Here is a 27,227-nt window from a genome sequence, read left to right on the forward strand (position 1 = left end):
CCTGGCCAACATGGTGAAACCCTGTCTCTACTAAAACTACAAAAAAAAATATTAGCTGGGCATGGTGGTGGGTGCCTGTAATCCCAGCTACTAGGGAGGCTGAGGCTGGAGAATCACTTGAACCTGGGAAGTGGAGGTTGCAGTAAGCCAATCTCGCCACTACACTCCAGCCTGGATGACAAGAGCAAAACTCCATCTCAAAAAAATAAATAAAATAAAAAATTACAAAAACTAGCAGGGCGTGGTAGCGCACGCCTGTAGTCCCAGCTACTCGGGAGGCTGAGGCAGGCAAATCACCTGAACCTGGGAGGCAGAGGTTGCAGCGAGCTAAGATCACGCCACTACACTCCAGCCTGGGCAACAGAGCAAGATTCTGTCTCAAGAAAAATAAATAAATAAAAATAAAATAAAATGGAGGTTAAATGAATGTTATTATCCATCATTTAGAAGCAAAAAGGCTGACCAAGCCCAATGGCTCATGCCTGTAATCCTAGAACTCTGGGAGGCTGATGAGGCAGGAGGATTGCTTGAGGCCTAAGAGTTCAAGACCAACCTGGCCAACATAGTGAGACACCATCTCTTAAAAAAGTAAAATAAAGAAGTAAAAAAGTCCTCAGCTTCTCACTGCAGCTCATCAAAAACCCAGGAATCAAACTAACAAGCCTTCCCCACCTTTTAGGAATTCTCCAGTGGTGCAATCAGTCCAGCCAGCTAATTAACACTTTAAAATGTGTATTTGCCTTGATGGCTAAATGTTACTTCTGGAAGCCAAGAGTAATCTGAGATAACTCTCCATAGGAGGGTGCTCACATCTCAACTCCTGGCTCATTTATCCACTCACTGCAGGCAGGAAGCTGAATTCGATGGTTTTCCAAGTTTGGTTGGAAAGTGGCTTTGTTTTTTGTTTTTTTGAGAGAGTCTTGCTCTGTCACCCAGGCTGGAGTGCAGTGGCTCAATTTTGGCTCACTGCAACCTCCACCTCCCGGGTCCAAGTGATTCTCATGCCTCAGCCTCCTGAGTAGCTGGGACTACAGGCACATGCCACCACACCTGGCTAATTTTTTTTTTTTTTTTTTTTTTTTTTTTGAGACGGAGTCTCGCACTTTCGCCCAGGCTAGAGTGTAGTGGCTGATCTCGGCTCACTGCAAGCTCCGCCTCCAGAGTTCACGCCATTCTCCTGCCTCAGCCTCCTGAGTAGCTGGGACTACAGGCGCCCACCACCACGCCCGGCTAATTTTTGTATTTTTAGTAGAGACGGGGTTTCACTGTGTTAGCCAAGACGGTCTCGATCTTCTGACCTTGTGATCCGCTCGCCTCGGCCTCTCAAAGTGCTGGGATAACAGGCGGGAGCCACCGCGCTCGGCACACCTGGCTAATTTTTTATATTTTTAGTAGACATGGGGTTTCGCCATGTTGGCCAGGCCAGTCTCGAACTCCTGACCTCACGTGATGCACCTGCCTCAGCCTACCAAAGTGCTGGGATTACAGGTGTGGCTGCCGCGCCCGACCTGGGGAGTGTTTTCACCACCTTACACAGGGAAGCCAAGTCCTGGACTGCTGGATGAGTCTGACCAGGTAGTTGCACCTTACTTCTGATAGTGATAATACTTCATAAGACTGGAATTCTTAGGAAATTCGTGTTCAGCATTTAGTGGACCGTGAATAGTGCAAACCAACTCTCTAGCCAGTTGGCCTTTAAAAGACTATAACTCACTGGGCATGGCGGCTCACGCCTATAATCCCAACACTTTGAGAGGCCGAGGCGGGCGGATCACGTAAGGTCGGGAGTTCAAGACCAGCCTGACCAACATGGACAAAGCCCGTCTCTACTAAAAATACAAAATTAGCCGGGGTGGTGGCGCATGCCTGTAATCCCAGCTACTCAGGAGACTGAGGCAGGAGAATCGCTTGAAACCGGGAGGTGGAGATTGCGGTGAGCCGAGATTGCACCATTGCACTACAGCCTGGGTAAAAAGAGCAGGACTCTATCTCAAAAAAAAAAAAAAAAAAGACTATAACTCAACTGAAAGGAACCTAAAACTTGTCAACAGGCTGCATGAGGAAACATTTTCCCCCTTCCATGAATACAATTTTTTCCTTCTTGGTGTTGCAACCAATTTTTGTTTTTTCTGAGACGCCATCACACTCTGTCGCCCAGGCTGGAGTGTAGTGGCACGATCTCGGCTCACTGCAACCTCCGCCTCCTGGGTTCAAACAATTCTCCTGCCTCAGTCTCCCAAGTAGCTGGGATTACAGGCGCGTGCCACCATGCCTGGCTAATTTTTGTATTTTTCGTAGAGATGGGGTTTCCCCATGTTGGCCAGGCTGGTCTCGAACTGGCTGGTCTCGAACTCCTGACTTTGTGAACACTCACTCAGCCTCCCAAAGTGCTGGGATTACAGGCATGAGCCACCGTGCCTGGCCCTACAACCAGTCCATTTTTATTTCGGTTTGTCTCCGGGTAGAATCTGAGCACACAATGTCACCAACTACAGTTGGTCTATACCCTCCACTCTAAAAGTCCTTGCTATTCTGCAGCCCTTTGCCTCAGGCCTATTAAAAAGTAAACTTGTGCTGGGCGCGGTGGCTCATGCCTGTAATCCCAGCACTTTGGGAGGCCAAGGTGGGTGGATCATGAGGTCAGGAGATTGAGACCATCCTGGTTAACACGGTGAAACCCCGTCTCTACTAAAAATACAAAAAATTAGCCGAGTGTGGTGGCGGGTGCATGTCGTCCCAGCTACTCGGGAGGCTGAGGCAGGAGAATGGTGTGAACCCGGGAGGTGGAGCTTGCAGTGAGCAGAGATCATGCCACTGCACTCCAGCCTGGGTGACGGAGCGAGACTCCGTCTCAAAAAAAAAAAAAAAAAAAAGTAGTAAACTTGTGACTGGCCGGGCGCTTTGACTCACGCCTGTAATCCCAGCACTTTGGGAGGCCCAGGAGGGCAGATCACGTGAGATCGCGAGTTTGAGACCCGCCTGACCAACACGGTGAAACCCTATCTCTACTAAAGTATGAAAACTAGCTGGGTATGGTGATACGTGCCTGTAATCCCAGCTATTCGGGAGGCTGAGGCAGAAGAATGGCTTGAACCTGCTAAGTGGAAGTTGCAGTGAGCTGAGATCGTGCCACTGCACTCCAGCCTAGGCGACAGAGTGAGACCTCTGTCTCAAAAATAAATAAAATGAAATCACTGGAGAAACAAAAACCGAGATGGTCTAAAGCAGAATATTCCTTAAGGTTTTGAAACTAGATGTAAGGACATCTTGCAAGCTACTGCCCTCCATCCTAATTCATGCAGTTATTAAATACCCCTCATAAGCCAAATACAGCACAGCTTGGGAACACAGCCCCTTCCTAAACAGCCATTATTACTCTTGTCTTGTGGCAAAATCATAGCTCAGTGCAGCCTCAAAACTCCTGGGCTAAGGCAATCCTGCCCCAGCCTCTCAAGTAGCTAGAATTAGCCTAGCGCCACCACACCTGTTTTTTTTTTTTGTTTGTTTTGTTTTTTAATGGTAGTGTTGGGATGTCCCTGTCATCCAGGTTGGCCTAGAGCTCCTGGACTTACACGATCCTTCAGCCTGGGCCTCCCAAAGTACTGCGATTACAGGCATGCGCCACTGTGCCCAACTTCTATTTTCAAATGTCCTTGAGAAAAGGAGCTGAGCCCATTCCAATACACACTAAAGACCAGCCCAAGAACTTGTCTTGCAATTGGACACAAGGCATGCTGGCTACTGTGTATGGAAATTTTTTGGTACATTAAGGTTGCCATTTTGCTTTCTCACAGCCTAGTTCTCTTACAAGATTTGCAGATATTAGTGGCACCTCAGATCACAATAGTTGAGTGAACTACTACTACCTTAAAGGGCTCCCAATTTTTTACATTCCCGAAAATAAACGTTGTGACCTATAACCTGACAGCCCTAGACGCTCACCAGCATGTAAAACCACTAGTTGCGCTGTTTCACTGTTAAGTTTGTGAAAAAGTATCACAGGCTTGTGGATATTGATTCAAATGACTACAGTAGCCCCACTTATCCAAAGGAGATACATTCTAAGATGCCCCAGTGGCTGCCTGAAACCACAGGAGTATCAACAAGTCCCATACAATTTTTCCTGTACCTGCCTATAAAACTTAATTTCCAAATTAAGCACAGTAAGAGATTAACGGTATAGGACAATTTTGACTATTGTATACTGTAACTGTATACATTCACACATTTAACATACAGTATAGGTGTGAATGTAGTCTCAAAGTATCTGAACTGTAGTTGACCACATGTAGCTGAAGCTGCAGATAACACGACCCACTGTACTCAATTTTCTTCCTAGTGAAAAGTCCTTTTGAGACTTCAAAATGAAAATGCTATACTCACCCTCTCAGAAACTGTTTACTCAGAAACTGTATCCAAGTAAGATATTTGAATTTGTCCTTTACTTGTACACCGACCAGCTCAAAGCTTTCTAAACCAATGTTATACCATTAGCGCTAACCCACGCTTCCCCAGTCACTAACGATGTGAAGACAAAAAACTAGAACAATTTCTGGATCCAATAGCAAGTAACATTTCTCTACAAAACAAGGAGAATGACCCCAGTCCAAAAAAAATCTTTATGTTCCTTTATTGGAGCAAGATTCCTGATCGGTATACAGTGATGTATTTACTAAACAGAGACCTGTGCAGAAATTACATACTATCCATCTAGATAGGTTGTTACACTTTTGCCTATTGATGGAATAGTTCCATTTATCAAGTTTTATACATCAAAAAGCTTTTGAAGTTCACCAGACTGTCCATTAATTCACCTCTGAAAAAGTGGCATTTAATTTCAGCGACTATATTTTACAGCATTAAAAAGCTTATGCATTAGGGTGCTTCTCTGCACAATGGCATTGAGCAGACAGAGCTGAGTCCATTATCCCACCCAGATTCACATAGTCACATTTGAGAGCTTTATACCAGAAAGCAGGGACAGTTACTGCTAACCATCACAGACTTCTTACTGAGAGCCTATCTTCTTGGCCACATTTTATATAGCCAATGAAGACATGCCAGCAACTGTCCCGTGTATAACTTGGCATTAGAGCACCAGGTCTGTTGGATGGTGGTGGCAGGCACAATTAATTTATATCCAGGTAAAAGGCCAATTTTAAAAACTGCCACTTGGAGATAAAAATCAAGGGCACAATGTACTCAGAGAGTATTGAGCTATCTGGTATCCCAAATGATGTGAATACTTTCAGAAACCAATGGCAAATTGAACCCACGTTTCCCAGCTATGGAGATATTAATACATTGATTCAAATCCCATTACTCAATCCACATAGCCCTGAGGTCATCCTGCAAAGTGCGTATCAAAAAATACGAAGTTAGGGTGACAAAGTTTGACAGTGATGTTATACAAGTCAAACTTGGAAGGTCATAGTAAGCATACCTATGCTGAGAGAAAAGCATCAAATCCTTTGTGTACACATTTAGTTTTATTGTAACAAAGCAACTTGTACACTTTTAACGTTTAAAACTGAGCATCATCTTTCCTTTCCAGTGAAACAAAAAGAAAATTTAAAAATAAACAGGAACAAAATTACAATAGAGAATGTCAATTCCAAATAAGATCCTACAGGTTCTGCTGATTCTCCCATTGAGTGGCAGGGCTCAAGTCATCATTAGGAGAGAATTTATTTTAAAAGTGTCATCTTAAACTGCAAGGATGTCTGTCAAATATCACAATTAAACATGCCAAAGGAGAAGCCATGTTGTCAAAATGCCCACTTAACCCACCCAAACATCTCAAACCCACCCTTTGCTGACCTTCTATAACCCCATTTTTTTAAGTTTTTTTTTCTTTTTTTAAACAAGAGAAAGTAGACAGATACATGTTGGTAAATGCTAACTGTCCATATTCACATAGAGACACAGTGTACTCTCTGAGCCCAATATACAGAGAAAGGAGGAAAAAAGCTAGAATTCTATGCACTACTACACAGGGGCCTAGCACCCTCCAGCTTCCAGCAGAGCGAAGGGAGCAGGTTTTTCTTTTTTCCCACAGAGCTCGGTGGTGTTGATTCCATACAGTTTTTGTTCAGACAGGAAGGGATAAAAATGAACTTCGAACAGAAAGGGGTAGAGACTCTTTTCCCATCGTATTCTGCTCAAGGTATTTCCCCCCAAATAAGTTGAGAACCATGGAGTAGAGAAAAGAGACCTCAAGAACAGGGCGACTGAGCACAAGAGGGGGAAAAAAAAAAAAAAAAAAAAAAAAAAGACTGCAACTTGCTCCCAGGGACTGGAGAAAATTTAAAAAAAGGAAGGTTGGAATCCATCAGTGTTCTATTTAGTCATCTTCTCCTTCATCCTCCTGAAAGAAAAAGTGGGCAGTTAATCTTCAGGATTAATGCTGAGACTTGCTTTCATATGGACCACAATGGACCCCACGAGTGCCCCTGGGGGCACTCCAGTTTCTAAACCTGTAAGTCAGCTGCATCGAAGGAAACACCCGTGATGATGTTGCTTCAGATTAATTAGTAACTTTTCAGTTCTAACCAAATCAGGTATATTTCAGATCAAATAATCCGAAATAAAACCAACCTATCCTAATTTGACTATTCAGAAATTGTGCAGTTTGTCGAAAATACATGAAACTTTGTTATTTCAGAGATGTCAGAATTTGACCAGCTACACTGCCTATATTGCCTAAGTACTGGCTAGGGAAAAACAAGCTTGGGTGGTGATAAGACTAACCAAAAAAACCCAAAAAAAAACCTAGTTAAACATTAGTACCATGTGCTTATCAAACATTTCCTTAATTCTTGAACAACAAAATGGCTTACTTTTTTTCCACAATCAGTTCTGGTCAATTCTACCACTATATATATATATATATATATATCCCCAAAATAACATGGTGAATTCTTTAAAAGTTATCTTTGTGGGTTTAGCCAAATTTTCTTTTACCTCTCCTTCCTCCCCTTCATCATCATCTTCATCTTCTTCACCTTCATCCTCATCCCCTTCTTCGTCAATATCTTCTAATCCTTCCTCCTCTTCATCATCATCATCATCTTCTTCTCCTTCTCCTTCTTCATCATCCATATCGGGAACCTTAAAAAAAAAAAAAAAAGCACAATATAAGGACTCATTTTTAAACAACCAAGACAAGTCCAACCTTGAATAAATGAGTATTAGAACTCACCAAGTAGTACTGTAATGGGTTTGGCCAAATATCATCTTTGATGACCTCTCCTAACTCATCAGCACCTGCATCAGAATGGTCAGTAAACCAGGTAAAGAAGCTCTCTGGTTCCTCATGCTGCCTCTTCCTGCTGGCTTTATTCTGCGTTTGACTCGAACGTTTCGTCAAATCCTAAATGAATACCGGAAGAGCTTTTGATACAATCTCTCCATAACACCCAAACTCCCTATAATTTAAAAAATAAGATTTTCCCCAAAAGCTACCATTATTACCTAACAGCAATTATAAAACTGTACAGCAGGTAGAGGTAGTATCAACTACATTTGGTTTTCCATAAAATTAGTTCCGCTGTTAACAGCCACTAGCACAACACAGTATAAATATCTAAACTATGTCTTACTACCTAAATACGGATGTAAATGATTTTGAGAAATGGCAAGCCATTTGAAGAGCTCAGTCACCACTGCAGAAAACAACAGTAACAAAAAATTTAGTCCAGTTCTCAATTCTTAAACTTGGGCTAGATTTTTCTCTTTTTTTGTTGTTTTTTGGAAGGTAAGGGTCTATGTTGCCCAGGGTAAACTCCTAGGCTCAAGAGATCTTCCTGCCTACATCTGTAGTAGCTAATGAGAACCCTAAACTACTGTAATACTTGGCTTCAGCACACTGGAACGTTTTATATTTTAAGGTTTTGTATTTAGCCACATGACCAAAGTATCAAGCACTTGTAAGTGGTTAAAACTAAACTGAAATAGGCAAAATGCTATTTTTGTCAAATAATTCCTCAAAACATACCTTTCCAGATTTCCATTTGATTTCGGTGGACTTCGAAGATGGATCACCACTCTCATTCAGATGAAATTCTTTGGAGAGAACTTTATTTTCAAAGTAAGGATTTTCATCAAAATACTGTAATAAATAATTGAAAGATTAGAAATATGAACAGGTCTTCCAACGAAAGCTCACATTAATTTCCACAGTGGCAAACAAGATTAAGTTAGAGATACTTACAAAATCTATTCTGTAACCTGATTTAATATCTTCAAATTCTGTCACTTCAACTCTGGTCAAATAATGCAGTGCCTCTTCGTCTTCCTCCCCAAGCAGTGCAGACACTAGGCCAGAAAATTACAGGTCAGCTGAATTTTCAACAGGCACACACTAACAACAATTTAAGTGATCCCTTTAAAATTTTTCCGAACTTAGTGAGCATCTTTGGTTTTATAAACCCATTATTAACTAAAGGCAATTGCTCAATGTCAGACTGTCACTATCTTTCATCAAGCAATTAGAATATAGCTTCTCCTAAACAGAATAGAAAGCAGTAGCTGTATATCTTTTCCCGTCTTTGAGGTTTTTTTTTTTTTTTTCTTTGAGACAGCCTCACTCTTGTCGCCCAGGCTGGAATGCAAAAGCTCACAATCTCGGCTCACTGCAACCTCCCCCTCCTGGGTTCAAGCGATTCTCCTGCCTCAGCCTCCCAAGTAGCGAGTAGCTGGGATTACAAGCGCGCGCCACCACGCCCAGCTAATTTTTTTTGTATTTTTAGTACAGACGGGGTTTCAACCTGTTGGCCAAGCCGGTTTCGAACCCCTGACCTCAAGTGATCCACCCACCTCAGCCTCCCAAAGTGCTGGGATTACAGGTGCGCCACCGCACCCAGCCTGTCTTTGCTGCACGCAACCCAGCATGCTGGACTAAGTCTTCACCAAGCTTCCTCCATTCTAACAAACACTGTTTATCCTTTAACAATGCCCTGTCCAAAACGTACCTTGTGGATGGTTGACAAATGTTGTTACCCAAAAATTCGGGATTTTGGCGATCAATTCTGACCTCTTCTGAAAAAATGGTTGGCGGAGTTTGTTATATTTCTGTTCTACTTTCAAAATCTCCTCACTGGCTTGTTCATTAAGTCTGAAGCAAATGAAAAGAGATGTTGACAATGATAGTATTTAACAAATTAAAAAATTGGTAGAGATTACAGAGTGTATTTACTTACTAGCTTGAGTCATGCAAAATAACCAAATTATAATAACCATTATCACCTAATTTAGACACTCAAAACTAAGATGGCAATTTTGTCTGATTTATCAATAAACACTGAGTAATAATGACTGTTAAGAGTGCCCAAACTCAACACTCTGGTAACGTGTGTATTTACTTCGCCCATTCCATTTCCAGTCCAATTTCAATTGTTTCCCTCAAGCACGATTTCTAAATAAAGTGGCTAATTCCATAACAAAGTTGTAAGGCAAGTTAGAGCAACCACTGATGCCACACTGCTAAACCATCATAAGACCTACACTGCAATTCAGACAATTTTCAGTCTTTGAAAGCAAACCCAAACCTTGTAAGGTCAATGCACTTTCAAAAACTTCTGTACAATCACTTCACCAAAAAACACTGAATCTACATAAGTATTTCCAACCAAGTTAGAATCATTTCCCCTTTGACAGTGGATAGATTTGACCATAGCTTCGATAATTACCGGGCTATTAGACACATCTCAGAAAATTTCTCCGAAGTATATTAAGAAAAATGTTACCTGTCTATTTCATTTTGTACTTCATCAATGTGTTCAATCGCTTCTTGCTGTTCTTTTTCTGCAAAAAAGGAGCAAAAAACTTAATTCTAAGATAAATTTACCTAGTTTTCCAGATGTTAATACTATAATATTCCAAAAGCCATTAAAACAAAAACAAAAACGCCTAGTACAAAGGTAAGCGTTCCACATGTTCATGCTTGTAGCTGACAAATTTCTTTTTAATTAATTAAAAGACCATTTACAAGTCATGCTGTCTGCTGGTTTACTCAGAAATTGGTTTTCTATAGCGCCTTTTTAAAGAGTTTCACTACAACAGACCGATCATTAAGGTTTCTACTATGAAAGATACAGAATAACCTTATTCAGAAGTCTTCACGTTTATTATTCCACATTATACACTTGCAAGAGAACAGTAGCAGCTGCTAACTAGAATATGGAAACTAAACCCATGACAATGATACAAATTAGGCCACCACTACCACCTATCAAGGTAAAACCACCTTTCATAGAAAGTTGACGACTCTGCTATTACGATGAAGATACCAGGCACGCCTACAAAGACTGGAAAGGCACGGGGCACCATCCTACACCCTGGCCTTCGCCTTCTCAGAACATGAACCCCTCCAACCCAATTCAGGCGGGCAGACCTCAGATGCGGCCCCACACGACTTTGGAGCACTTACTGGGAGCAATTATTAGATCGGAAAGCAGTGAGGCACAGAAGGGAGAGGAAGAAAAGGGGGTGTGCTCTGGAATAGGTGCCCTTTTGTCCTGTAAAGACTACAAACCCCCTACAAAGCTAAGTGGGTGTGAAGGGGCCAGATCGCGCGGTTCATTTCCGGTAACCATCCCGGGATTGGCAGACCCCTGCCGAGAGCCTCCTAGGCAGAGGCCAGCTTTCTTAGCCATTTCCAAGACCCCCGATACACTGGTCGCGGCGCCAGGTGTCTCCGCACGCTGGCGCGACGGGGCGGCCGCCCCACGTGGGGAGTGCGCCCGGGCTGGCCACAGCATCCTCCCGGCCGGCCAAGGCCCAGCGCGCGGCCGCCCGCGTGTTCCCCGCGCCCCCACCCCACCCGAGCTCCAGGCAGAAGCCCCGCCGGGGCCAGCCTCTGGGCGGGGGTGCCGGGGGCGCCGCCGCGGGCCGGGCGCGAAGCGGAACCGCGCGGGAGGTCGGGCGCGGGGCCGCGTCCGGCCGCACCATGTGGCGGCGGCGGCGGCTGATGGGAGCGAGGCATCATGGCGGAGCACAATAAAGAGAGGCTTCTCGGGAGGGAGGGAGGGGGAGGAGAGCGAGGGAGGGGGGAGAGGAAGGGGGGGTCTCCTCCGCCCGCGCCGAGCAGGCCGCAGCGCCCCCGCCTCGCAGCGCCGGCCGCCGCCGCGGCGCCACCCAGGCCCCCAGCCCAGTCGCGCACAAAAAAGGGCGCCGAGTCCGCGGGCCCCCGCCCGGCCGCGCCGCGCCCCCCCGCCCGGCGCCCCCCGCGCGCGCCCCGGGCCCCGCCGGCGGCCTGCGGGCCGGGGCGGGCGGCGAAGATGGCGGCGCGGGCCGGCCCCCGGGCTCGCTGCTCTCACCTGAGGTCTCGTCGGCCCCGTCGTGGTTGGAGTTGAGCTCCTTTTTACTGACTTTGGCCGCCGGCGCCGACATGGTGCTGCTCCGCGGTCGGGGGGGGAGCGGGGAGGGGGAGAGAAGGGAAGGCGAAGGGGGCGGGCAGGCGGCTTCCCCTCACGCCACACGCGCGGGCGCCCGCTCGGTCCGGCCGCCTCCTCCCGGCGCTCGCTCGCTCTCCCTCCCCCTCGCTCGCTCGCGCGCGCTGCCCTCGCGGCCTGACGCCGAGGGACGGGCTGGGGCGGCGTGCCGGGCCCCGGCCCGGGCTCCTGTTCGCGGAGGGGAGGCGGAGGCGGCGGCGGGCGGCTCGGCTCCCTCACTCGCGCTCGGCGATCCAGCCAGCTCGCTGCTCGCTCTCCCGAGCCGCCTCCTCCTCCACCTCCTCCTACGGCGAGGGGCGGGCGCAGGGCGCAGGCGCGCCAGGCCCCGCGCGGATGCTCCGCCTCCGGCCGGGGAGGCTCGCGCCGCGGCGCCATTGGCCTGGGCGGCGGGATGAGGGGGCGGAGTCGCGGCGCGGAGACACAGGGCCCGGCGAGAGGCGGGAGGAAGGCGCGCGGCGACGCACGGCCGCCCTCCGCGCCGCGTCCCTTCCCCCGCTCTCCCCTCTCCGGCCCGACCCAGGACACTGGCGCGCGGCAGGCCGGTGGGCGGGGCGTCGCACGGAGGCGCGGGTGCCCCCGGCCGGCGCGTCACGTGGTGAGCGAGCGGCTTCCCTGCTCCGCGGGGCACCGGGAGCGGGGCGCCCACCACCCCGAAAGTGCAGGCCCGGCCTCGTATGGGGGCCCCGAATTCCGCCCGGCCTTTCGGCGCCTTCCACTTCGTGGAGAAAGCAGGGGGCACCCCATTCTGGATGCCAGATGGGGAACTGCCGATCGGACTCAAACTCGGGCTCGTGTGCGAAGCCCCAGGCTGTGTAATCCGCGCGCAGGGCCATTCCTGGGTTTTAGTCCAAGCCCTGCCCAGCAAGCTTGTACCCTTGAGCAAGTCACCCTTCCTCTCTGAACCCGTTTCTGTTATGAAATGATAAACGTTACGACACTGAAGCCACATTAAACTCGAAGTCCTGTGAAGGCAGGGAGGTACCACATTAGTCCGCGGTGCCCAGCGCCCGCAAGAATCATACTGAGCGTTAAGTGCCAGTTTCAGCAGCGCATGGCACGGTTATCTCACCGAGGCCTCACAACAGCCCCATGCGATAGGCGGTGTTCTGTTCATAGAGATGAAAGGGGCCAACAAGTTCTACTTGAGAGGCAAAGTTCTGAACCACTAAGGAGGGCCAAAGCATTTTGTTTAAATAATACTTTTCAAGTAATGCGGATGCCCCACATTCTGTCCCTCCAGCACCCCAAGACATGAACCATAAAAAGCCTGAAAAACCCTGATTAGTAGCATTTGTTTGTTTGTTTTGAGACGGGAGTCTTGCTCTGTCCCCCAGGCTGGAGTGCAGTGGCGCAATCTTGGCTCACTGCAAGCTCTGCCTCTCGGGTTCAAGCAATTCTCCTGCCTCGGCCTCCCGAGTAGCTGGGGCTACAGGCACATGCCACCATGCCCGACTAATTTTTGTATTTTTAGTAGAGATGGAGTTTCACCACCTTAGCCAGGCTGGTCTACTGACCTGGGGTGATCCACTCACCTCGTCCTCCCAAAGTGCTGGGATTACAGGCGGGAGCCACTGCGCCCGGCCAGTACCATTTGTTGATTTTAGTGATACGCTGGCCAATTTCAAATCCTGGCCATGCAATAGCTCACTCCTGTTATCCCAACACTTTGGGAGGCCAAGGCAGGAGGATCGCTTGGGCCCAGGAATTCCAGGCTTCAGTGAGCCCCAATGCAGCCACTGCACTGAAGCCTGAGTGACAGAGCAAGACCCTATCTCTAAAACAAAAACAAAAAAATACCTGAAATCTCTCTTTGGACATTTTTTAACCAGAACTTGGGGTTGGAATTCTGCCTTCCAGAACTCACACTTTACCATTGGCTCTTTTTTGTTGTTGTTGTTGGGGGAGGGGACCAAGTCTCATTCTGTCTTCCAGGCTGGAGTGCAGTGGTGCCATCTCAGCTCACTGCAACCTCCGCCTCCCGGGTTCAAGTGATTCTCCTGCCTCAGCATCCTGAGTTGCTGGGATTACAGATGTGAGTCACCACGCCCTGCTAATTTTTGTATTTTTTGGTAGAGACAGGTTTTCACCATGTTGGCCAGACTGGTCTCAAACTCCTGACCTCAGGTGATCCGCCTGCCTCTGCCTCCCAAAGTGCTGAGATTACAGGCATGAGCCACTGAGCTCGGCCCACTATCAGCTCTTAAAGCTCAAGCAGCATCTTTCATGTTCAAGACAGTGCATGGTGAGTGTCTTAGCCTCCCGAGTATCTGGGATTACAGGCGCCCACTACCATGCCAAGCTAATTTTTGTATTTTTTAGTAGAGACGGGGTTTCACCATGTTGGCCAGGCTGGTCTCAAACTCCCGACCTCAGGTGATCTGCCCACCTCGGCCTCCCAAAGTGCTGGGACTACAGGCATGAGCCACCCACTGTGCCTAGCATAAACTAAACTTTGTTGCAAGTGACAGAACCAAGATTCTAAACCAAGTAGCAATTGACAAAGCCCTTACCTTAAAACAGTTTTTCTATTTTTATTTTATTGTTATTATTATTATGAGACAGGGTCTCTCTCTGTCGCCCAGAACCATGGCTCACTGCAGCCTTGACCTCCTGGGCTCTAGGGATCCTTACACCTCAGCCTTCTGAGTAGCTGGGACCACAGGCAAGCACCACTGCCACCTTGCCTGGCTAATTTTGTTTTTATCTTTTGTAGAGAGGAGGTATCACCATGTTGCCCAGGCTGGTCTCAAACTCCTGAGCTCAAACCATCCTTCAGCCTCAGCCTTCCAGAGCTCTGGGATTACAAGAGTTAGCCATCGCACCCTGCCTCAGTTTTTTTAATGTGACCAACAGTCAGAAGTACTTTTGACATCATGACCTAGCACACACAAACCAAAACTTACCCTTACCAAGGGTGATGTGATTCTAATTTCCTATTTAAAATGCAGGTCACACCCCACCAAATTGATTTCACGACCCGCTCCTGGGCTGAGTCTGTCTGAGAACACTATGCCAAGGGCTGGCTGCTTCCATCCTCAAAGCCTGACCCATAGGGTCACTCCTGACCCACAATGTCTCCTAAGTGCCTTATCTGCCTGTTTCCCAAGCACCTGCAGGGGTCCCAGGGAACCCTGTAATGCCTTCTGATGGGGGAGTGGGCTTACAGGTTCCCTTTCTGGCCTCCCAACCCTCCCTGCCACCTCCCTGCCCCTCTTTTCCTGCCCTTCCCCACACAGTACTTCTCAAGATAAATATGAGCACACTAGGAAGTTGAAGAGAAAGAGAAAGCAAAAGGGCCAGGGGTGTGAGTAAACACAGGCGAGCCAGGGGCACACTGAGGTTATTCACCCACTCTTAGGACTCTGCTCTCTCCCCGTCTCCAACACCAGAAGCTCTGCATTCTCTCTTCTTGGCCTCTCCCCTCACTCAGAAATCCTCCCTTGCCTCTCTCCTCTCCTCCTGGCCCCTCTGGTTGTTTTTGTTGTTGTTGTTGTTGTTGTTGTTCTTGTCGCCCAGGCTGGAGTGCAATGGCACGAACTCGGCTCATTGCAACCTCCGCCTCCGGAGTTCAAGCAATTCTCCTGCCTTAGCCCCCCAAGTAGCTGGGATTATAGGCGTGCACCATCACGCCTGGCTAACTGTCTTTGGTAGAGATGGGGTTTAGCCATGTTGGCCAGGCTGGTCTTGAACTTCTGACCTCAGGTGATCTGCCCACCTCGGCCTCCCAAAGTGCTGGGATTACAGGCGTCAGCCACCGCGCCCGGCCCCCGGCTCCCTTTGAAGAGGACAGAACCCCACCGCCAGAAAGACTGGAACAGAGAGAGGCTGGCATTCCCCCACAGTGCTGCAGTGTCCCAAGCACAGACCAAAAAATCTCGAGCCTGGACCATCTCCCCCGCCACAGACACATACACATCTCTTTGAGCCTCCTGTTCTGATCTGTAAAATTGGGATGTCCACAGCATACGGCTGTGAGGATAGAGAAGTGCTTGGCACAGCTTCTGGCATGCCATCAGTGCCTACTAAGCAGCAGGAGCTGTTCTTTGGGTTTAGATGAACCCCCTCACACCTTTCCATCCCTTCCAGTCCTGTTAATACTCCCAGGAAGCTCACTGGAAGGAAACTAGGAAGACTCACCCACATTTTGCTGCGCACAAATGCACTCTAGAGCACTGATGATGTGCTAGGTGCTGTCTAGTGCTTCCCTTAGATTTCAGACTCACAGCAAGCCTGGAGATCAGTACTGTGGATCCCATTTTACAGAAGAGAAAACAAGCACAAGTTGTTTTATGTGGCTCACCCAGCAAGGTAGGTTTCAAGCTGGGCAGGAGGTCTCTGCATCCCATGTGGAGGAAAAGGGACTGAGACGCAGTAAAAGTGCCAACAGGTCCACACTGAGCCCTGAGGTAGGACTCCTCCTCAGTGCTGCTTCCGTAAGAGTTGCCTGCCCTCAGCCAATCAAAGCTTCCCGTTTCCTTGCAGGCCCTGGGCCTATCCACACCCAGCCCAGGAAGGCTCCACCACAACCCTCCCCTATGAGCCAGACCTATTCACCAGAACAGTCAACTCTCTATCCAGCTCCAGCTACGTCTCCCAAAATGCAGCCCTCACCTCTAAGTTTAATGGGGGGAAGGGCAGGCATGAAACTGCTGGTTACAATGTAATGACAAGAGGGTGAGGCAGCATGACTCTGGGACTCCTAACTCCCAAGTGTTGGGGCTCACAGATTGCCCACAGGAAGTGACTTTCCAGCAGAGAGCTGGAGGTGGTGCACAGGTAAGGAGAGGAAAGGGCAAGTGGGTGCCTAGGCCCCGAGATCAGAGGGTAGAGTCCCAAGAGGTCAAGGTGAAGGGTACCACCTTGAGGGAGGCCTCCAGGTGGGGAGTCTCAGAAGTGTGAACCAGGAGAGGTTGGCGGGGACCGGGTGGGCGGGCCAGAGAAGTTTCTGAGCACCTGGAGGACACGGGGAGGCAAGGGAGGGGTTTAAGCCAGGGAGTGGGCCACGTGATTGGCTATGCTCAGGCTGAAGGGGAGGAGGAGGAAGCTGGAAGCCAAGATGAGGAGGTGGCAGAGATTCAGGCCAGAGTTGTGGGCCGCCGTCAGCAGCAAGAACAGAGAGAGAGGTGGACAGATCTGAGAGATACTGAGGTAGAACCACCAGGAATCGGGGATTTGGCTGGATGTGGAGGGGTGAAGGAGGGGCCTCAGGCTGGCTGGCAGTGCCCCTTGCCAAGAAAGGGAGCCCCAGAGGAGGAAGTTTGGGGGCTGGGGAGACAAGCTCAGGGGTCAGTGTTGAGTTGGGGGCAGGGATGAGCTCCCGTGCACTCCCGTTCTCCCAGTCTAGTCCCTTCTGGTTCTTCACGCAAACTTAATCCACCATCCCAGGTTTAAAACCCTTTGGGGGTGCTTACGGGTCACATCTCAAGAGGGATTGGGGGGTAAAAATCAGAGAGTCAATCCTTGCAAATCCCTTAAATCTCCAATAAAACTTAGCGCAGAAACGTACCTCCCTTCTTCGGCAAGCCTGCAGAGGCCGATGTCTCCTCCGGTCCCAGAGCAGGAGGTGGTCTTGGTTTCTTCTTTTGAGGCGGGAGTGGAGACTGGCGTTTAGGGGCCATGCTGTTAGGGAAGTCCCAGAACCAGACCACGAGTCTCCTCACCCGTCCGGAAGCAGGCTGAACACTGAGACTGCCCCAGGTGCCAGCGGCTTAAATCTGCACTGGAGCCGCCCTGCCTGGAAGGGATATTTACATGACAGTGGGACACACACCCCGGCCCCCTCCCCCAGCCTCATCCCACCCACCCTCCAATCAGGAGAAATTTCTTTTAGTTGCTCTCTGCCTCGCTCTGCAGGGGCACTCTTGGCTTTGGGGGAGGGGGCAAGTTCTTCCTTGAGGAGAGGATCCCTGTGCTTTCTAGACCTCCTGGTTTCACGTGAAACCCCCGCAGCCTATCCCCCAGTTCGTTCCCAAACCCCCAGGTAGACAGGCCTGCCCCTACTGAGAACTTATCCTCTTTTTTTTTCCTTTGGCCTCCAAAAGATTTAAACACGTGCTGTTGCCTCACCTAAGCTTGGAACATTCCTCAGTAAACCACACCCCCACTGCCCGGTTTCGCTAACTCCTTCCTGACCTCCCCTGTCTCTGCTTGAAGGGATAGATTAATGTTGAAAAAAAGATTTCCCAATCAAGAATTACAAAGGAATTAGATGCCTGCGTTAAAAAAAAAAAAAAAGAAATAAAGAATTACAAAGAAAAAGGGAAAAGCAGGAACCTTTGGAGACCTGGAGTATTTATTCATTCTTCACTTATTTCAGAAAGGGATACAAGTTAAGAGAAGAGGGTTTATTTTAGCTGGGCATGGTGGTGGGCACCTGTAATCCCAGCTACTTAGGAGGCTGAGGCAGGAGAATCGCTTGAACCTGGGAGGTGGAGGTTGCAGTGAGCTGAGATCGTGACACTGCACTCCAGCCTAGGCAACAGAGCGGGACCCTGTCTCAAAAAAAGACTTTTTTTTTTTTTTTAAGACAAGGTCCCAGCCGGGCGCAGTGGCTCAAGCCTGTAATCCCAGCACTTTGGGAGGCTGAGGCAGGCGGATCACGAGGTCAGGAAATCGAGACCATCCTGGCTAACATGGTGAAACCCCGTCTCTACTAAAAATACAAAAAAATTAGCCAAGCGTGGAGGTGGGCACCTGTAGTCCCAGCTACTCACGAGGCTGAGGCAGGAGAATGGTGTGAACCCGGGAGGCGGAGCTTGCAGTGAGCTGAGATCGCAACACTGCACTCCAGCCTGGGCGACAGAGCGAGGCTCCGTCTCAAAAAAAAAAAAAAAAAAAAGACAAGGTCCCATCCTGTCTCTGAGGCTCAAGTACATTAGTGATCATGGCTCACTGCAGCCTCAACTTCCCAGGCTCAGGTGATCCTCCCACCTCAGCCTCCTGAGTAGCTGGGACTACAGACGTCGCCACCATGCCTGGCTAATTTTTTGTATTTTTAGTAGGCACAGGGTTTGGCCATGTTGCCCAGGCCGGTCTCCAACTCCTGGTCCCAAGCCAACCGCCCACCTCAGCCTCCCAAAGTGCTAGTATTACAGGCATAAGCCACCACACCAGACCAGAAGAATTTTTACTATTTATTTATTTATAGAAAGAGTCTCACTCTGGGCCAGGTGCAGTGGCTCACGCCTGTAATCCCAGCACTTTGGGAGGCTGATGCGGGTGGATCACGAGGTCAGGAGATCGAGATCGTCCTGGCTAACACGGTGAAGCCCCGCCTCTACTAAAAATACAAAAAATTAGCCGGGCGTGGTTGCAGGCACCTGTACTCCCAACTACTCGGGAGGCTGAGGCAGGAGAATGGCCAGAACCCAGGAGGCGGAGCTCGCAGTGAGTGGAGATCGCGCCACTGCACTCCAGCCTGAGCGACAGAGCGAGACTGTCAAAAAAAAAAAAAAGAGTCTCACTCTGTCATCCAGGCTGGAGTGCTGTGGCATAATCTTTGGCTCACTGCAACCTCCACCTCCCAGTTTCAAGCAATTCTCCTGTCTCAGCCTCCTGAGTAGCTGGGGTTACAGGCACCGCCACTACACGTGACTAATTTTTGTATTTTAAGTAGAGATGGGTTTTCACCATGTTGGCCAGGCTGGTCTTGAACTCCTGACCTTAAGTGATCCTCCTGCTTCAGCCTCCAAAGTGCTGGGATTACAGGTGTGAGCCACCGCGCCCAACCTAGAAGAATTTTTAGAAAGCCGCTTGTCTGGGGGTCACAAAGGCCACTGTTATTGGGGGTCTGTTAGGGCATAAAAATGAGTAAGGCAAAAAACAAAAGCACAACAGCTAATAGAAGGTAGATTGGTACAACTAAGGTGGAAAACTGCATGCCAAGACTACCCAAGCTGAATGTGTTCATGCTTTGTGACCGAGCAATGGTACTCCTCCCTACATCTCCAACAGATATGCATAACGTGCACCAATGTTCACAGCAGCAAGATTCATAATAGACAAGAATGTTCACAGCAGCAAGATTCATAATAGACAAACTGGAAACAATGCAAATGTCTGTCCAAGGTAGAATGAATACATTGTGAGATATTCAAGGAAAGGAAAGTTACAAAGCAATGAAAATAAATGGGCCAGACGAGGTGGCTCACACCTGTAATCCCAGCACTTTGGGAGGCCAAGGCAGGTGGATCACCTGAGGTCAGGAGTTTAAGACCAGCCTGGCCAACATGGTGAAACCCTGTCTCTACTAAAAATACAAAAATTAACCGGGAGTGGTGGCATGCACCTGTAGTCCCAGCTACTCGGGAGGCTGAGGCAGGAGAATCACTTGAACCCGGGAGGCTGAAGTTGCAGTGAGCCGAGACTGCGCCACTGCACTCCAGCCCGGGCGACAGAGTGAGACTCCGTCTCTAAAAAAGAAAAGAAATGAATGACTGGTACTCGGAATGATGTGAATGCAGCCTACAAATATAATGTTGAGTGAAAGACAAAGACACAAAATAGTATACACCGTGTGATTTCTTTTGTATAAAGTACAAAAACAAGCTAGGTGTGGCGGCTCACACCTGTAATCCCAGCACTTTGGGAGGCCAAGGTGGGCAAATCACTTGAGGTCAGGAGTTTGAGACCAACCCAGCCAACATGATGAAACCCAGTCTGTACTAAAAAATACAAAAATTAGCTGGGCTTGGTGGCACACGCCTGTAATCCCAGCTACCCAGGAGGCTGAGGCAGGAGAATTGCTTGAACCCAGAAGGTGGAGGTTGCAGTGAACCGAGATCACGCCACTGCACTCCAGACTGGGTGACAGAGTGAGACCCTGTCTCAAAAATAATAATAATAGACTGGGCACAGTGGCTCACGCCTGTAATCCCAGCACTTTGGGAGGCTGAGGCAGGCAGATCACGAGGTCAGGAGATCGAGACCATCCAGGCTAACACGGTGAAACCCCGTCTCTACTAAAAATACAAAAAATTAGCCAAGCATGGTGACGGGCGCCTGTAGTCCCAGCTACTCTGGAGGCTGAGGCAGGAGAATGGCGTGAATCCAGGAGGCGGAGCTTTCAGTGAGCCGAGATCGCGCCACTGCACTCCAGCCTGGGCGACAGAACAAGACTCCGTCTCAAAAAAATATAATAATAATAATAATAATAATTGACCGGGTATGGTGGCTCATGCCTGTAATCCCAGCACTTTGGGAGGCCGAGGCTGGAGGATCACGTGAGGCCAGGAGTTTGAGACCAGCTAGGCCAACATGGCAAAACCCCGTCTCTATTAAAAATACAAAAATTAGCCGGGTGTGGTGGCACATGCCTGTAATCCCAGCTACTTGGGAGGCTGAGGCACGAAAATCGCTTGAACCCGAGAGGCAGAGGTTGTGGTGAGCTGAGGTGGCACCATTGCACTCCAGCCTGGGCAACAAGAGCAAAACTCCGTCTCAAAAAAAAAGAAAAGAGAAAGAAAGAAAGTACTAAAACAGGCAAAATTAGCATGTACTATTAGAAGTCCAGAGTCTTGTGGTATAAGGGTATGTGGAAGAGACATTAGGGGACTCTAGGGTCCTGGTGATGCTCAGTTTCTGGATGGGGATTGCTATATCAGTGTATTTCATTCATGAATCTTAGGTTTGCCAGATTTTATATATGTGTGTCTGTGTATCTATTTTTTGAGATAGGGTCTCCCTCCCTGTTGCCCAGGCTGGAATGCAGTGGCGCAATCATGGCTCACTGCAGCCTTAAATACTACTTAGGCTGAGACAGGAGAATCACTGGAAACCAGGAGGCAGAGGCCTCAGTGAGCTGAGATCGCGCCACTGCACTCCAGCCTGGGCGACAGAGCAAGACTCCATCTCAAAAAACAAACAAACAAACAAACAAAAAAACAAAAGTTAGCCAAACACAAAGGCATGTGACTTTAGTCCCAGCCACTCAGGAGGCTGAGGCAGGAGGATGGCTTGAGCCCGGGAGGTATAGGCTACAGTGAGCTATGATTGCTCCACTGCACTCCAACTGGGTCAACAGAGCAAGACCCTGCCTCAAAAAGTAATTAATTAATTAATTACTTTAACTAAATCTTAGTCATAAGTCAATGACCTCAATACTGATAAAAAGCTGAGCTTTCTCTGGTGGAAGAAAAGGTGGAGGACGTGCCACCATCACCCATGTCCCTCATCGATTCCCTTTCTTCTTTTTGAGCTGCTGAGACTCTGGGCTCCTTCTAATGCATTTTGAAAGTCACAGGTGTCTTGATTTTACAAAGGGCAAGCTGAGCCTGACAGAAGGGATTTGCCTAAGATCATGAAGAGAATAACCACGTTCTAATGAGAAATGGATTTGAGGATCACCTCATCACAGAGATGTGCTTGCTAACAAGCCTAAGTCTCAGTGTATATATCTGTAAAATGGATGATAATACCTGCCTCTTTGTTTTATTTAGTTATTTATCTATTTTGTGACGGAGTCTTGCTCTGTACCCCAGGCTGGAGTGCAGTGACGCAATCTTGGCTCACTGCAACCTCCGCTTCCCAGGTTCACGCCATTCTCCTGGCTCAGCCTTACAAGTGGCTGGGACTACAGGCGCCCACCACCACGCCCGGCTAATTTTTTGTATTTTTAGTAGAGACAGAGTTTCACCATGTTAGCCAGGATGCTCTCCATCTCCTGACCTCATGATCTGCCCGCCTCGACCTCCCAAAGTGCTGGGATTACAGGTGTGAGCCACCACGCCTGGCCCTCTTTGTTTTATTATAAGATTACCTGGCCGGGCTCGGTAGCTCACACCTGTAATCCCAGCACTCTGGGAGGCTGAGGCAGGTGGATCACTTGAGATCAGGAGTTCAAAGCCAGCCTGGCCCACATGGTGAAACCCCATCTCTACTAAAAATACAAAAATTAAGCGGGCGTGGTGGTGGGTACTCGTCATTCCAGCTACTCAGGAAGCTGAGGCAGGAGAATCGCTTGAACCTGGGAGGTGGAGGCTGCAATGAGCCAAGATTGCACCACTGCACTCCAGCCTGGGCAACAAGAGCAAGACTCTGTCTCAAAAAAAAAAAAAAAAAAAAAAAATTACCTGTGGTCTCTACACATGAACATTGAAAATGAAAAATTAATTTTTTTTGCACCTGGCCTCTTTTAAAAAAAAAATTAGGCTGGGCATGGTGGCTCACACCTGTAATCCCAGCACTTTGGGATGCCGAGGTGGGCAGATCACCTGAGGTCAGGAGTTCGAGACCAGCCTGACCAACATGGAGAAACCCCATCTCTACTAAAAATACAAAATCACCTGGGCGTGGTGCACATGCCTGTAATCCTAGCTACTCGGGAGGCTGAGGCAGGAGAAACGCTTGAATGCGGGAGGCAGAGGTTGCGGTGAGCCAAGATTGCACCATTGCACGCCAGCCTGGGCAACGAAAGCGAAACTCTGTCCCAAAAAAAAAAAAAAAAGAAAAGAAAACTGCAGCTAAGTCGAAGGGAAAAAAGCAAAGTCCAAACCCACGTGGTTAGTATGTTGCCATTTGTGTAAAAGAGGGGTAGATAAAAACACTTTGCCAGTACCTCTAACACAGCTGTTGAAGGATTCCCAATAAACGAATCACATGGCTGTCCCCAGAGAAAGGACTGGGTGATCAGAGGTGAGAGGACAAGGATAGGTGGTAGCAGTGTTACTCTACCCTGCCGTGTTTTTTGTTGTTGTTGTTTTTCAGATGGAGTTTCCCTCTTGTAGCCCAGCCTGGAGTGCAGTGGCGCGATCTTGGCTCACTGCAACCTTCTGCCTCCTGGGTTCAACCGATTCTCCTGTCTCAGCCTTGCGAGTAGCTGGAATTACAGGTGCCTGCCAGCACGCTGAGCTAATTTTTTTTTTTTTTTTTTTTTTTTTTTTTAGTAGAGACAGGGTTTCGCCACATTGGCCAGGCTGGTTTTGAACTCCTGACCTCAGGTGATCCACCCACCTCAGCCGACGCAAAGTGCTGGGATTATAGGCATGAGCCACTGTGCCTAGCCTGTGCATTTTGTTTTCTTGTTTTTGCTTTTGAGATGGAGTCTCACTCTGTCACCCAGGTTAGAGTGCAGTGGAGCGATTTCAGCTCACTACAACATCTGCCTCCTGGGTTCAAGCAATTCTCGTGTCTCAGCCTCCCAAGTAGCTGGGAATATAGGCATAAGCCACCATGCCTGGCTAGTTTATTGTATTTTTAGTAGAGATGGAGTTTCACTATGTTGGATAGGCTAGTCTCGAATTCTGCTCTGCATTTTGAGTTTGGAGGCTTGTGAACTTTTTTTTTTCTTTTTTTTTTTTTGAGACAGAGTTATAGGAGTGAGCTATGGCACCTGGCCCTTTGTGAACATATTACATTAAAAATAAAACTGGCTGGGCATGGTGGCTCACGCCTGTAAACCCAGCACTTTGGGAGGCTGAGGCAGGTGGATCACGAGGTCAGGAGATCAAGACCATCCTGGCAAACACGGTGAAACCCCATCTGTACCAAAAATACAAAAAATTAGCCGGCCGTGGTGGCAGGCGCCTGTAGTCCCAGCTACTTAGGAGGCTGAGGCAGGAGAATGGCCTGAACCCAGGAGGTGGAGCTTGCAGTGAGCAGAGATCTCGCCACTGCATTCTAGCCTGAGCAACAGAGCGAGACTCCGTCTCAAAAAAAAAAAACAAAAAACAAAAAAAACGAAAAAACAGCTGGGGCCAACCATAGTGGCTGAGGCCTGTAATCCCCACACTTGGGGAGGCTGAGGCAGGCACATCACTTGAAGTCAGGAGTTTGAGACCAGCCTGGCCAACATGGCAAAACCATGTCTCTACTAAAAAATACAAAAATTAGCCTGGCGTGGTGACAGGTGCCTGTAGTTCCAGCTACTCTGGAGGCTAGGGTAGGAGAGTCACTTGAACCCAGGAGGCGGAGGTAGCAGTGAGCTGAGATCACACCACCGTACTCCAGCCTGGGCGACAGAGCAAGACTCCGCCTCAAAAAAAAAAAAAAATTCAAACACATAAGACCTAACTTTTCCTGTTTGTTTGTTTGTTTGTTTGTTTGGACTGAGTCTCTCTCTGTCACCCAGGCTGGAGTGTAATGGCAGGATCTAGGCTCACTGCAACCTCCACCTCCTGGGTTCAAGTGATTCTCCTGCCTCAGCCTCCCGAGTAGCTGAGATTACAGGTACCCACTATCATGCCCGGCTACTTTTTGTATTTTTAGTAGAGATGGGGTTTCATCATGTTGGCCAGGTTGATCTTGAACTCCTGACCACAGGTGATCCACCCACCTTGGCCTCCCAAGTGCTGGAATTACAGGCGTGAGCCACTGTGCCTGGCCTGTTTGTGTGTTTTTTAATATTTTTTCTTTATTTTTAAATTGAGACAGGGTCTTGGTTTATCATCCAGGCTGGAATGCAGTGGTGTGATCATAGCTTACTGCAGCCTCCACCTCCCAGGCTCTAAGTGATCCTCCCTCCTCAGCCTCCTGAGTAGCTAGGACGACAGGCGTGCCCCAGCAAATCAGCTAATTTTTGTATTTTTTGTAGAGACAGGGTCTTGCTATATTACCCATGCTGGTCTTGAACTCCTAGACTCAAGTGATCCTCCTGCTTCAGCCTCCAGGGTAGCTGGACCTGGCCGACCTTTCCTTTCCTCTCCAGCTTCTAAAATTTGAGTTTCCTGGACTCCCAGGGGCGTTACTAGGCAACTGTGGCAACTCTTCCCAGTTCTAGAATGGAGCTACAGGGCAGCTGGGGGCAAAGCAAAAGGTGTCCCTCCACTCCACCCAAAAGTTGACAGGCTCAGGGAGTACCAGATGTTCCATAACCCCGAGGCCAGGCTCCCTCTGGGAACCAGAAGTTTCCAAAACATTGTATTGTTTCTTTATCTGTTCACCTGTCCGCTTGGGATGGCTGTAGATAGCTACCATTTATTGAGCATCAGCTGGACCTACATGTGGCGCTGACTAAGCATTACCCTTTTGAATCCTCCCATCCATCTTTATAGGATAGTATTATGCCCTTATTTTACAGTTGGGAGAACCAAACCAAATGAAGAATCAAGGCTCCGCCAGGCTCGGTGGCTCATGCCTATAATCCCAGCACTTTGGGAAGCTGAGGTGGGCAGATCACCTGAGGTCAGGAGTTAGACTAGACTAGCCTGGCCAACATGGTGAAACCTCATCTCTACTAAAAATACAAAATTGGCTGGGCATGGTGGTGCATGCCTGTAATCCCAGCTACTTGGGAGGCTGCGGCAGGAGAACTGCTGGAACCCAGGAGGCGGAGGTTGCAATGAGCTGAGATCGCGCCACTGCACTCTACCCTGGGTTGACACAGCAATACCCTGCCTCTAAAATAAATAAAGACTCAAAGACATAACTTGCCCTAAAATCAAAGGGCAAGGAGTAGAGGAGTCAAGATTCCAACCCCTGTCTTTCTGGCTCCCCTATACCAACATAGCCTTAGTGTAATGAAAACAGACCGCTCAGGAAGGCTGACAGTGAAGCAAGGCTGGTCTCTGAGACCCCCGGGAGATCAGCTCTGACAGGGCCTCAGGAATCTCCCGGTAGAGTTTCTCTGCCACAGACATTTCTCTTTCCTTGCCCCTCACACTGAGCTCTGGCTCCTGAGTATTCCTTAAAAAGTTATCATTGGCTGGGCGTGGTGGCTCACGCCTGAATCCCAGCACGTTAGGAGGCTGAGACGGGAAGATCACTTGAGTCCAGGAGTTTGAGACCAGCCGCACGACATGGCTAAACTCCATGTCTAGACATTTTTTATTTTTTTTGAGATGGAGTCTCGATCTCTCTCTCAGGCTGGAGTGCAGTGGTGCAATCTCTGCTCACTGCAACCTCCATCTCCTGGGTTCACGCGATTCTCCTGCCTCAGCCTCCCAAGTAGCTGAGACTACAGGTGCGTGCCACCATGCCCAGCTAATTTTTGTATTTTTAGTACAGACAAGGGTGTCACCATATTGGCCAGGCTGGTCTCGAACTCCTTACCTTGTGATCCACCGTCCTTGGCCTCCCAAAGTGCTGGGATTACAGGCGTGAGCCACCACGCCAGGCCAAAAATTTTTTTAAATTAGCTAGAGACGGCCAGGCGTGGTGGCTCATGCCTGTAATCCCAGCACTTTGAGAAGCCAAGGCAGGCGGATCACGAGGTCAGGAAATTGAGACCATCCTGGCTAACACGGTGAAACCCCATCTCTACTAAAAATACAAAAAATTAGCCGGGTGTGGTGGCGGGCGCCTGTAGTCCCAGTGACTCGGGAGGCTGAGACAGTAGATGGTATAAACCCAGGAGTTGGAGCTTTCAGTGAGCCGAGATCACGCCACTGCACTCCAGCCTGGGCAACAGAGCGAGACTCCATCTCAAAAACAACACACACACACACAAAACAAAAAAAAATTAGCTAGCGATGATCAGGTGTGGTGGCTCGTGCCTGTAATCCCAGCACTTTGGGAGGGTGAGGTGGGTGGATCACCTGAGGTTGGGAGTTAGAGACCAGCCTGACCAACATGAAGAAACCCAGTCTCTACTCAAAATACAAAAATTAGCCAGGTGTGGTGGCGCATCCTGTAATCCCAGTTACTCGGGAGGCTGAGGCAGGAGAATTGCTTGAACCTGGGAGGCTGAGGTTGCGGTGAGCCAAGATTGAGCCATTGCACTCCAGCCTGGGCAACAAGAGTGAAACTTCATCTCAAAAAAAAAAAAAAAATAGCTGGGTGCGGTAGCTCACGCCTGTAATCCTAGCACTTTGGGAGGCCTAGGGGGGCGGATCACGAGGT

At 48.7% G+C, this 27,227-nt stretch overlaps 2 protein-coding genes across 6 annotated transcripts in view; one reads left to right on the plus strand and one right to left on the minus strand.

Annotated features, from left to right (window-relative positions):
* Window positions 1-4,613: 4,613 nt before the first annotated feature.
* SET (SET nuclear proto-oncogene) lies at window positions 4,614-25,124 on the minus strand. 5 transcript variants are annotated; one of them, XM_054659181.2, is made up of 9 exons: window positions 25,004-25,124; window positions 16,960-17,187; window positions 9,747-9,804; window positions 8,973-9,115; window positions 8,213-8,316; window positions 7,997-8,110; window positions 7,202-7,372; window positions 6,964-7,110; window positions 4,614-6,367 (listed from the first exon to the last, which is right to left on the minus strand). In XM_054659181.2, exons 2-9 carry the CDS (start codon window positions 17,069-17,071, stop codon window positions 6,344-6,346), a joined length of 873 nt encoding a protein of 290 aa, XP_054515156.1. In that variant the 5' UTR covers window positions 17,072-17,187; window positions 25,004-25,124; the 3' UTR covers window positions 4,614-6,343. The 5 variants fall into 5 exon arrangements, with proteins under 5 accessions (XP_054515156.1, XP_063644289.1, XP_063644290.1 ...); XM_063788219.1 differs by lacking the exon at window positions 25,004-25,124 and adding an exon at window positions 17,520-17,558; XM_063788220.1 differs by lacking the exon at window positions 25,004-25,124 and adding an exon at window positions 17,454-17,517.
* The window catches only part of DYNC2I2 (dynein 2 intermediate chain 2), a 48,470-nt gene continuing 37,716 nt past the window's right edge, over window positions 16,474-27,227 (plus strand). The window contains exon 1 of the mRNA XM_063788218.1: window positions 16,474-16,601. The gene's annotated coding sequence lies outside the window, so the exon portion shown is untranslated. The remainder of the gene's footprint in view (window positions 16,602-27,227) is intronic.

This window comes from Pan troglodytes, chromosome 11 (genome assembly GCF_028858775.2).
Source record: "Pan troglodytes isolate AG18354 chromosome 11, NHGRI_mPanTro3-v2.0_pri, whole genome shotgun sequence".
Taxonomy (NCBI): Eukaryota; Metazoa; Chordata; class Mammalia; order Primates; family Hominidae; genus Pan; species Pan troglodytes.

Coding starts and splice junctions, on each gene's coding strand:
- SET (XM_054659181.2), bottom strand. CDS start 17,071: ATGGCCCCTAAACGCCAGTCTCCACTCCCGCCTCAAAAGAAGAAACCA. Junction 8,111..8,212: donor CAGGTTACAGAATAGATTTT/GTAAGTATCTCT, acceptor TATTTATTACAG/TATTTTGATGAAAATCCTTA. Junction 6,368..6,963: donor ATGAAGGGGAGGAAGGAGAG/GTAAAAGAAAAT, acceptor TTTTTCTTTCAG/GAGGATGAAGGAGAAGATGA.